This window comes from Aquarana catesbeiana, linkage group LG02 (genome assembly GCF_042186555.1).
Source record: "Aquarana catesbeiana isolate 2022-GZ linkage group LG02, ASM4218655v1, whole genome shotgun sequence".
Taxonomy (NCBI): Eukaryota; Metazoa; Chordata; class Amphibia; order Anura; family Ranidae; genus Aquarana; species Aquarana catesbeiana.
In genome coordinates, this window is record NC_133325.1 from 269,337,143 (window position 1) to 269,349,405 (window position 12,263).

The 12,263-nt window shown below is 42.1% G+C and overlaps 1 protein-coding gene across 1 annotated transcript in view; it reads left to right on the plus strand.

Annotated features, from left to right (window-relative positions):
• FARP1 (FERM, ARH/RhoGEF and pleckstrin domain protein 1) overlaps positions 1 to 12,263 on the plus strand; it is a 230,411-nt gene that overhangs the window by 157,645 nt on the left and 60,503 nt on the right. The window contains 2 exon segments of the mRNA XM_073614408.1: positions 7,110 to 7,178; positions 9,022 to 9,097. Of these exon segments, the coding sequence (XP_073470509.1) occupies positions 7,110 to 7,178; positions 9,022 to 9,097 (145 nt within the window).

The window sequence follows — 12,263 nt, forward strand, 5'->3', positions numbered from 1 at the left end:
CTATTGATGCTGTCAGCTGGGAGATCTGGTCTTGCTGCCGGGGTGATATTTTGTTGCAGTGGTTCTATGTTGCTGGGGGGGGCTATTGTTGCTGGGGGGAGGGGGGTATATTGCTGCTGGCTGCAGGGGATCTATTGTACTGTTTTTTTAATAATCATACTTGGCTTTGTATTCTCTGAATGAGATGGTGCTGGGAGGTGGGTAAGCGGTGGAACCAAGAGATGTTGCTTGGAGGTGGGTGGGGGCAGAGACAAGAAGTGACTAAGAAGATGGGGGTTCCATCACCTATTCTGTGAGGAAAAAAAGCCCTGTATGTGTGTATATATGTGTGTGTATACGCACACAGTATCTCACAAAAGTGAGTACACCCCTCACATTTTTGTAAATATTTTATTATATCTTTTCATGTGACAACACTGAAGAAATGACACTTTGCTACAATATAAAGTAGTGAGTGTACAGCTTGTATAACAGTGAAAATTTGCTGTCCCCTCAAAATACTCAACACACAACCATTAACCACTTGCCTACCACTGTATTGTAAAATGATGGTGGCAGGAACCCTTCCTCCCTCCGGGCGGACGTCATATGACATCTTTGTCTTCCCGGCATTGTGGAGAGCGCGCCGCATCACTGGGGACCCAGTGTGCGTGCCCGGCGCCCGCGATGTCCGCCGGGCACCCGCGATTGCTCATCACAGAGCAGGGACATGGATCTGTGTGTGTAAACACACAGATCCACGTCCTGTCAGGGGAGAGGAGAACTGATCATATGTTCCTTGTATATAGGAACACCGAACGGTCTCCTCCCCTCATCAGTCCCCTCCCCCCACAGTTAGAATCACTCCCTAGGACACACATTTAACCCCTTCAGCACCCCCTAGTGTTAACCCCTTCCTTGCCAGTGACATTTATGCAGTAATCAATGCATTTTATAGCACTGATCACAAACCGGAAGTAATGCTGCAGTGACGAAAATAGCACCGCCCACTGTCCTCTCCTCTGGTCCCCGCTCCGCCAATCTATAGCCAGTTACTGTTCCCAAGCTGACACACTGGCTATAGATTGGCGGAGCGGGGACCAGAGGAGAGGACAGTGGGCGGTGCTATTTTTGTCACTGCAGTATCACTTCCGGTTTCCCGGCCACAGTGGGGGTGGAGTCGACTGGTGTGTGCGTGCGGTGGATTCAGAGACGAGCTGCGCCATTGAAGAATTCCTGGAAGGTCAGCTAGAACTTCGCCTTTCTGGTTGTCTTCCAAACAACATGGGAGGTTAAGGTGGACCCTCACAAAATGCTCGAAGACTTGCAACGGGCAGCTTTGCAGCCCTGATCCCCTATGAATCTCTCGGAGTGGTGCTGGTAGCGGTTTTGATTAAGAGATTTTCTTCTCTTGGAGGCTTACTTATCTTTCAGCTCTGGTGAGTTTAACCCCCTGAGGGGAGTGTGTTCTCACATGGTGGAATTGAACTGACCGGTGGAAGGTGCACACTGAGATTCTGCTTTATGATCACCTATGAACACTCTGAACCACTTTCCAAACTCCTCACTACTCTTAAAGGCCTTTCCTGTGAAGTTGGCCACATGATTTTATGTTTCTTGCTCAACAATAGCGCTGTTTGTAGTGTATTATCACAATTCTATTGTTTTATATATACTGCTCTTATATATATATATATATATATATATATATATATATAAAATCTAAGTTTGGGGGTTCTAGCAAAAAATACTGATTTTAACTTGTAAGCAACAAGTGTCAGAAAAAGGCTTAAGCATTCATGGGTTAAGGTAAAAATGTTTAGGCTTTAGAACCACTTCAGAAACTTTATTAAAGGTCTATACCATCCCTACTCTATCCAAAACTAAACAAAATAAAAATAAACAAAATCAAACTAAATCAAAATTGTTACTACAGCATTGTACTTTAAAGTTTCTGTGCAAAATAGCAATGATGATGTATTTCTAGGTATTTATTTGGACTTGATAAAATTTGCACTGATTTCCAGAAAATAGTTTATATAGCAGACATCCATTGTTGAACACAGTGCTGGTGCAAGCCTCAAGCTAATACCTGTCAAACTGTCTTTTAAACCTGATATGTCTCGCACAGAAAACACGACACACAACCCTGTTTTACATCTTCAGCCCTCGGGTTTTGTGTTTTACTTGCAGGTACATGCACAATGAGACTGATTCTATGTGATTTAGTATTGTATATTTCTCTATCATTTGGAGTGCTTCTTCTGTCTCATATATTTGGATGTATACTGTATATAAAGGGCCTGTGTTGTAAACTACATTAGAAAGGTTTTTAAAGTAAAGGAGTTATGTGTTCAGTAGCTAACCACTTTGTACATCTAGACGGTTGTCATACTTGACCATACCACATGAAATGAAATCTATAAAAGTCATACCATTCATGAAAATGGTATGCTATAGCATCAACATTGTAAGTAATATATTTGTGATATAATTTATTTAAATTGATTTTGTACATCGGTAGAAAATAATCTATTCTAAATCTACCTACTAGAAACCTGTCATGAGAAATACAGGGAACCCCTGAGAATGCTAGTTGGTTGGCTGTTAGGCTGACCCACTGGCTACAATACTTTGTCACTGATCTCGAACAAGTAAGCATATCGGGAAAGCCACAAATAAATAGAAGTCAGGATTTTTGTACTTGCTTCAGATAACCAACATTTTCATATGGCAGCCACCTGTGACAGGTCTTGACAGGCTTCCCTTTTAAAGCTGGCATGTAGCTTTAACTTTATTTATGCACAGTAGTACAGGCTCATTTCCTGTCTTAAAATTGCTTAATCTGATTTAACTGCACACTGTGAGTTGCTCGCAATGTGCATTGGTACCTGCAGTTAATCAGAGGCCACCCCGTTTACTTGCATGAGGATGTCTAGCATTATCTATCCCTATGCTGCTCAGCCTGGCTATCCCTGGATCTTCCCTTTCATTTATTGGATTTCAGCTCTTGTAATCATAGAGGTTCAGCATGACATGTGTGCGTTAATTAGGGTAGTCTGCATGCAAATGCAGTCTTATCTATATTCCTATTGCACACGTTCCTGGCAAACGAGGCTCGTAAAATGGTGGGAGCTGCAGTGATTACCAGCTGGGTCCTGGAAACATCAAGCAAGTGTACACACTCCCCAGCACACCATGGATCAACAATCACTGTTGAAAGGTTTGTTTATTGCAGAGAGATCACATCCCAGAGACAAGTGCAACGTTTCAGAGCCACGCAGGACCCCTTCGCCTATACATTTGTGCTAATAAGTTTACATACCCTGGCAGAAATTGATTTCTTGGTCATTTTTCAGAGAATATGAATGATAACACAAAAACTTTTTTTTACTCATAGTTAGTGTTTGCCTGAAACCCTTTATTATCAAGCAACTGTGTTTACTCTTTTTAAATCATAATGACAACAGAATCTACCCAAATGGCCCTGATCAAAAGTTTACGTACCCCAGTTCTTAATACTGTGTATTACCCCCTTTAACATCAATGAAAGCTTAAAGTCTTTTGTGATATTTGTGGATGAGGCTCTTTATCTTCTCAGATGATAAAGCTGTCCATTCCGCTTGGCAAAAAGCCTCCAGTTCCTGTAAATTCTTGGGCTGCCTTGCACGAACTGCACGTTTGAGATCTCCCCAGAGTAGCTCAATGATATTGAGGTCAGGAGACTGAGATGGCCACTCCAGAACCTTAACTTTATTCTGCTGTAGCCAATGACAGATCTACTTGGTCTTGTGTTTTGGATCACTGTCATGTTGGAATGTCCAAGTACGTCCCATGCATAGCTTCCTGGTTGATGAATGCAAATGTTCCTCCAGTATTTTTTGATAACATACTGCATTCATCTTGCCAACAATTCTGCCCAAATTTCCTGTCCCTTTGTAGCTCACACATCCCTAAAACATCAGCGATCCACCTCCGTACCTTTCATCGTAGGCCTTGTTGACTCCTACACAAATGTAACTTGGTTGTGGCCAAAAAGCTCAATTTTGGTCTCATCACTCCAAATGACTTTGTGCCAGAAGGTTTGAGGCTTGTCTCTGTGCTGTTTGGCATATTGTAAGCGGGATACTTTGTGGCATTATCGTAGTAATAGCTTTCTTCTGGCGACTCGACCATGCAGCCCGTCTTTCTTCAAGTGCCTCCTTTTTGTGCATCTTGAAACTGCCACACCCCATGTTTTCAGAGAGTCCTGTATTTCACCTGAAGTTATTTGTGGGTTTTTCTTTGCATCCCGAACAACTTTCCTGGCAGTTGTGGCTGAAATTGGTCTACCTGACCGTGGTTTGGTTTCAACAGAACCCCTCATTTTCCACTTCTTGATTAGAGTTTGAACACTGCTGATTGACATTCTCGATTCCTTGGATATCTTTTTATATCACTTTCTTGTTTTATATAGTTCAACTACCTTTTCCTGCAGATCCTTTGACAATTCTTTTGCTTTCCCCGTGACTCAGAATCCAGAAACGTTAGTGCAGCACTGGATGAAAGATGCAAGGGTCTTTCAGGAGTCCAGAAACTCATTGACCTTTTAGGCCGGGTTCACACTGGTACGATACGACAGTCGTACCACTTTGGATCCGACTTTGCCCTGCGACTTGAAGTCCAACATGCATCCGACTTCAATGAACAGGGATCAGAATTTGATCCCCGACAATACCAGGCACTGTGTCTGGTATGAATCTTTAGGGGGAACTCCACTCACAATGTAAGAAATAAACGGCATTGGTTCCCCCTCCAAGAGCATACCAGGTCCTTCGTTCTGGTATGGATTTTCAGGGGAACCCCCACGCCGAAAAAACGGCATTGGGGTCCCCCCAAAATTCATACCAGACCCTTATCCGAGCACACAGCCTGGCAGGTCAGGAAAGGGGGTGGGGATGAGCAAGCGCCCCCCCCCCCCTGAACTGTACCAGGCCGCCTGCCGCCTGCCTCAACATGGGGGGTTGGGTGCTTTGGGTCAGGGGCCCCAAAGCACCTTTTCCCCATGTTGATTAGGATAAGGGCCTCTTCCCGACTACCCTGGCCGTTGGTTGTCAGGTTCTGCAGGCGGGGGGGCTTATTGGAATCTGGAAGCCCCCTTTAACAAGGGGGCCCCCAGATCCCAGCCCCCCCACCCTATGTGAATGGGTAGGGGGTACCCCTACCCATTCACCTAAAAAAAAGTGTCAAAAATAAAACACATTACACATGTTTTTAAAGTAATTTATTAGGCAGCTCCGGTGTCCCTTCCGATCTGTTCTTCCCTCTCCGGCTCTTCTGGGGGGGGTTTCCCCTTAAAATCCATACCAGACCAAAGGGCCTGGTATGCTCTAGGAAGGGAAACTCATGCCGTTTTTTTTTTTTTTTTTTTTTAATTTGGCATGGAGTTCCCCTTCAAGATCATCAGAGTACAAGTTGCATGCCAAAGTCAGATGGCGATCCGACTTCAGTGATATTCAGTGGTCTGAAGTAGGACCAAAGTCGGACCAAACTACTGCAGGGAGCATTTTCAAAGTCTGACTGACTTGTGCCGGACCAGTTAAGATGGCTCCCATAGGGAAACATTGATTTTTATGCGACATGAGCTCCCAATGTCGGATCGCTTGTCGTACCAGTGTGAACCCGGGCTCATACACACACACACACACTAATTACAAGCAAACAGATCACAGGTGAGGATGTTTACCTTTAATAGCCATTCAAACCCCTTTGTGTCAACTTGTGTGCATGTTATCAGGCCAAAATCACCAGGGTATGTAAACTTTTGATCAGGGTCATTTGGGTAGTTTCTGTTATCATTATGATTTAAAAGGAGTAAACACAGTTGATTGATAATAAATGGCTTCAGCCAAACACTAACCATGAGTGAAAGAAATGTTTTTGTGTTATCATTCATTATCTCTGAAAAATAGCCAAGAAATCATAAATTCTGCCAGAGTATGTAAACTTATGAGCACAACTGTATATGTGTGTATGTGCGTACATGTATGTTTTTTCATGCATGTTTATGCATGCACATTACTTTTAATCCTGACCCTCTATTTCTGTATGATCAGAACTGATCTTTTTTACAGACTGTTCATAATACCAACAAGCGTTCCAGGCTCAGATCGATTTTCAGAGGCATTTGACAGGCAGTGAAGAGGCAATAGTTGCACCGTTACTGGAAGAAGGTTGAAAAATGCTGATATAGAGGAGCCGATCGCAGGGGAGAAATGGATCGATCGGCTCCTCTATATGCAGCCACCCCGCCCCTCCTCCTATGCAGATTCTTTCTGCTGCCCCCTGTGCTTTTTCCTGGCCCCTCCCCTAGTCCCCACAGCTCTGTAGGGTTCCCCCCTCCCCCCTCCTGCGGGCTGCTCCAGGGTATTTGTCAGGAGGAAGCCTTTTCTGAATGGAGAGTCGGTGATTATTACCGATTACTGACTGTCTACTCATAACTAAAACCTACTAAACTGTGTTCACTATGCTTCGGTTTGTGAATGAACTGGAAGCTCTGTACAGAGCTATTCCTGTCAATTCATTCTGTGCAGCTGAGGCTGCAGAGATGGAGATTGAAGGCTCTCCCCTCAATCTCCTTTCTCAAAGGTGAAACATGAGAGGTCTGTTTAGATCCCTGATACTTCACCAAAGTCCCCCCAACGGGGCTCGTAAAAAATATTTAAAAAAAAATATTTTCTACCATTTATTTATAAATAAATGGTAGAAAAATGAAATAAAAAACTACTGACATCAGTGGCAAAACAACCAGGCTCATAAATGTTGCACTTGCGACCAGGTCTTGGCGTTCCACCACCGGGCTCAGAGGGAAGGGCCCCAGCCGGGGGTCAGGGGGGACCTTCATGGTTTCTTGCACCAGGGCCCTGAAAGTTCTAGTTACGCCACTGGTCTGTAAGATGCGCTGCAGGCAGTATATATGAGAAAATTTTAGTTGACAGTTAAATACATTTTTTTATATATATATATATATATATATATATATATATATATATATATATATATATATATATATATATAGCAGAAGAGACATACAAAACTCTTTACCAAAAATCCTTACTAATCCTTAATAATCTGCTGTGATTTATTGTCAGTGGTCGTACACAGAAGCAAGTTTTGGATTATGTGAAAGAAGGAGGCCATAAAAAAGTACAGTTTGAAAGGTGAGAGGTTATTTTTTATCTTGTAATGCAAAAAGCACTGAAAATGTCTTCTCAGAAAGCAGCCTGGTTGCCAATAGGAGTTAGCTGAACCTGGGTTTCATCTGAGTCTGGTTCAGCGTACATTACTAAAGTTTAAATGCTGAATCTAAACCCTAATTCAATGTTGAAGTCAATGAGAGCTGATGTTAAAAACAGTAAGGCTCTGTTTCCACTACTGCGAGTTGTCGTGCGACTTGACACATGTGAAGCCGCATAGCAAGTCAAAATACATGTATTTCAATGGTGCCCGTTCTAATTGGTGCGACGCAAGTCGCAGCTACTCCAAAAAAGGTTTTTGTACTACTTTGTTCTGACTTCGGTGCAACTTGTTCTCCCATGGTTCTCACCATTCGCATGACATCGCATTGCAAAGTCTCAATGTAAATAGCACGACTTTTCAAGCTCTGTTTCCACTATTGCAGCCCCAAAGTCGCGCCACCCAAGCATTAGCGGTAAAGCGCAGCTCATTTTAGCAGTGCTTTACCGCTGTTTAAGTGGCGCTTTTTGGCCTCTAGCGGGCGCGTTTAACCCCCACTAGCGGACGAAGAAGGGGTTAAAAGCGCCTGTGTTGCGGTGCTTCCAAATCGCTTTTCATTCATTTCAATGGGCAGGACGTTTTGGGAGCGTTGTATACAGCGCTCCCAAACCGCCCCAAAGATGCTGCTTGCAGGACTTTTCCTAACGGCCCACAAGCGCACCTCCCCAGTGTGAAAAGTCACCCTGAAATGAATGGGAGGCGGTTTTCAGGCGCTATTTCTATCGCTAAAATGCCTGAAAACTGCCTGAGTGTGAAAGGGGTCAAATATGTGAATCCTGATGCCCAAAAAGGAGCAGGAGCTTCTTTTTGGCAACAAATTCTTCCACTGCGCTAAGTTTGAAAAGTGCCTAATGGCACTTTTCTATGCTAATAGGCAAGGGATTGTCAAACCGATGGTGCTTATCCTAAGAAGAGGGACTGCTATAGATGTTAATAGGAAACACCACGAAAAAAAAAGAATATTGGCGTGGAGTCCCACCCAAATTCCATATCGGACCCAAGTTTGCATGAATATTAAAGGAAAGCTCACGCAACAAAAAAGCATGAGCCCCCCCCCCCCCCTCTCAAAATTCATACCATTATCCATGCATGCAGCCTGAGTGGGCAGTAAAGAGGGTGGAAGGGGGCAAGCGTGCACCATGCCATGCCACCAACATGATGGGGTATATTGGGAGGGAAGGGAACCCCTTGGTAAAGTACTTTATCCCCATGTTGATTAGGCCTCCTTGTCACAACCCTGCCCAGTGGTTTTTGGGGTTTGCGAGCAGGGGGTTTATCGGAATTTGGAAGGCCCATCTTTCACAAAAAAATAAATAAACCGTAAATAAAGACCCTGACACTTTTTGACAAGTCCTTTAATTGAAAAAAAACAAAGTGCCATGATTGTAAATCCATAGTCAACCACACATCGTCTAATGATGCAGATCAATGTCAATCATGATGCCTGCTGAAAGAAGAAAATCCCACCGAGGCAATCCACTCCTGACAATTACTAGTGCTAAAAGTCCTTTCCCCATCTCTAGTTGTAAACATTGAATAGGAGCAGTCATGCTAAAACTTTGTTATGAGTATTTGTATTGCACACATGGTCTTGTATATTTTATCATTCATAGCGAATATCAATGAAAAAATTGTATGACAACCAGAAAACCTTTATCTTTGACGTTACTGGGGAAACGAGCAACATCAGCAAGGGAAGGAGGGTGGTAAGAATGACTTGCAATGTGCATCAGTTAAAAAATAAGTACATAAACTCTATTTTTACAGGAAGCACAGCAAGCTTTGTTCTATAAGAAGTTTGAATGCCCACTCACCTGAGCAGATTTTAGAGGTGCCAAAACAAGTTAGTATATATATATATTTATTTATTTTTTATTTTTTATTTTTTTTTATAATATATTGATATTTGAAGGAATATTGATGTCATTACTAAAATGGTGTCTAAAAATAAGTTCTTATATGCATTCAGATTTTGGACAGGTAAAGTAAACCTGTGCTTTGCCCATGAAAGTGTGTTATCCTAAAATATAAAATTCACAATGTGCCTTCCATTTAACATCCTAATAAATTTATTGTTGCCTTTGTTTTTCACAAACCATAATGCAACTGGTGATACTGCCAGTCCCCTTAATGCTGCAGGCTTCCTGTTCTGTTTTGACTACACTAACCACAGGTGTATAGCCATGGTAGCATTGTCAAGATGTGTCTTTGCTTCTTTCCCTGGGGCTTACAGGACCCCTATGCCTGTAGTCCCACTGCCAGCCTGACACCACAGGTTTACATGTACCCCCACAATCTCTGAAAAGCCTGGTTGACAATGGTTGAAGCCTGGAAACTCACTGTCAATGCCAATAGCACTGCTCAGTTGCTGCCAATAGACGCATGCCCCATGTCCAGTAGAAGAGCATTATGAACTGAGTGATTGCAGTTACTGTACATGGTAGCTGGATAAAAGTTTGGCATTTTAGAATACAGTGGTATTTTTGCGCTTATGGGAGTGGGTATGATGTGAGAGCCTCCCTGGTATTAATAACCTTCAGATAAGCCTAAGGCTCCATGCACACTATAAGCTAAAAAAAATACCAAAAAATGCTCATAATAGCATTTTTGTTTTAGCAATATTTTATCAGCAGTTGGGTACTTTCAGCTTTTTTTCTGTTGGCAAAAAGCTGATGAAAAAGTTTTTTTTTTGTTGTTTTTTTTTTTACTGTTCCTAGAAGATGAAGCTTCAAAAATGCTTCTAGACTAAAACAGTGTGCATGGACACAAAGGATAAGACCATTTGCTTCTAGAACCAGAAAAGAAAAATGCTCAAAAGCTGCTGCTAGGAGCTTTTTTAGGCTAGTGTGCATGGAGCCTAAAGGCTAAATAATCAAGTTTGATTTACCCCCCCCCCCAGCATATACTTACCTTTCCTCTGCTCCCCTGCTGCTACATTTAGAGCCAGGAGCTGAAGGTGATACCTGGGTATAGGTCCAAGTGACCCACTCCATATGACAGCACTGGATCAACCAGTGTAAAGTTGAACTCCAGGGACTCATAGGTTGCACAGTACTTTCCTGAATGAAAGGAAGGTAATTGTAGACTGCTGGGGTTAGGCTAAATTAAGAGTATGGCCAAAGCTTTTTTTTGTCCATTCTTATCTTCTGGGTCACAGGAGTGTATTTACTTTTGCTTTCCTGTGACAGAGAGTCTGCTAATAATAGGCTAAAGTCCACTGTCAGCTGACATCACAGAGCCGCTCCAGGCTCTGCAGGAATCCCGACCATATTGTCAGGATCCATCCGGCTGCCTGATAGACAGCTGACTTCCACTCTCAGAGCGAAACTTAGAGCTGAAGCCAGCTGTGTCCGCCCCCTCACCATCCCGGCTCTCCAGTGAGTGTTGGAGGTGCAGAGCGGTGATTGACAGTCACCGCTCTCTGCTCAGAGCTGTGGGGAACTGTGTGATCTGCGGTCATGTGATCAATAAGTTCTGGCTTAGAACCGGCAGAGGACAGCTGCAACATCAGACCGACACTGCAGCATAGAAGCGAGTATAGATTTTTTTTTTTAAAACTCTAAAAATCTCCTTTTAAAGGGAACCTTTTGAAGGGCAAAATACGGGTTTATTTTAAATAAGTTAAGGACCTAAGCTATAAACATAGATTGTCGTTGCATCAAACAGCTTAATTTGACTGTGATGTATAAAGGGTGTGACAGTTGCACAGTAAGGTTGCCTAGGTTCTGCTAAAACAACTATTAGTCTGCACAAGCAGTGGTCTGTTGAGTTTTTTAAATTTCAAATATCTGAATAATTTTTCCATTGTAACACATTTATAGCCTTCAGCAGAGCCTATAAAAAAAAGTGTTCACTCCCCTGATCATTTCTAAAGTTTTTATATTCCATGGTCATCGAGCTTGGAATAACAAATATAATTTTGTTGTTTTTTTGTTTTGTTTTTTAACACTAATCAACAAAAGTATACAGTGAAAATATTTTTGCAAAGTGATTTAAATAAATTACAGTGCAAAAACACAAAACGAACAGCATAAATATGACTCCTATAAATAGTCTATGGTGCAGCCAATTCTTTCCAGACTTGCATAATAGTTACATGGAAATAACCTGTGTGTAGTCAATGAAGTTTCAAGTGAGCAGGGGCGGCAAAATTTGCTGTAGGGATGTTTCCCTGGAACAGGTCTTGGAAAGGCATGTTAAGGTAGAGGCTAAAATAAATAAAGCAAAATACAGGGAAATCCTAGAGGTACACCTGATGTATTCTGAGTTACTTCAAAAACAAGAGTTTTTATGTCCTGAAATGGCCAGGTCAGAATCCAGAATTCAATCCAATACAGAAGTCTGTTCCCTCACCAACTTTATACAACTTAACAGAATTGGAGAAGTTTTGCAGAGGGCAATGGATAAAAACAGAGTAATATTAAAACAGTAGGCTCTCCGCTGTTCTACGCACACTAGTGTGTACAAACATTCTGATTAAATGTACCAATAACACAAAAATACCATTGGGAATTTAAGAGTACACAAATAGTATGGTCTTTTAAATCCAAGAAAGTTTGATTTCAATATCTATTAAAGACATATAAAATGCTTATTATATCAAGACCAATTTCTCCTGTCTATACAACAGAGAAACCTCTCTATCTGCTCAGTATGATGTATATTGCATAAGGTCAAGTTTGATCTTGGTATGACATAATTAACATTTGTCCAAAAGGTCACAGATCGACAGACAGTAACTTCACGTGTTTTGTGAACCATGGGTCTCCTTCAAGAGGATGAAGACGGTATACATTATAAGTGGCAGAAAGGGAAGGACACTAAGAATTGGCCATTATATAATCATTATATATAATCAGCCTTTTATGTGTTTTTAATAAATAATTAAGCAAAACTTCCCTTTAAAGCTTATCATCCACCTCCTCCTACCCTTATTGGAAATTTAATTGGTAGCCGATACCTTTTCTGACAGCTACCCACTTTCGCTCTTTTTGCCCAAGCAAGAAGAG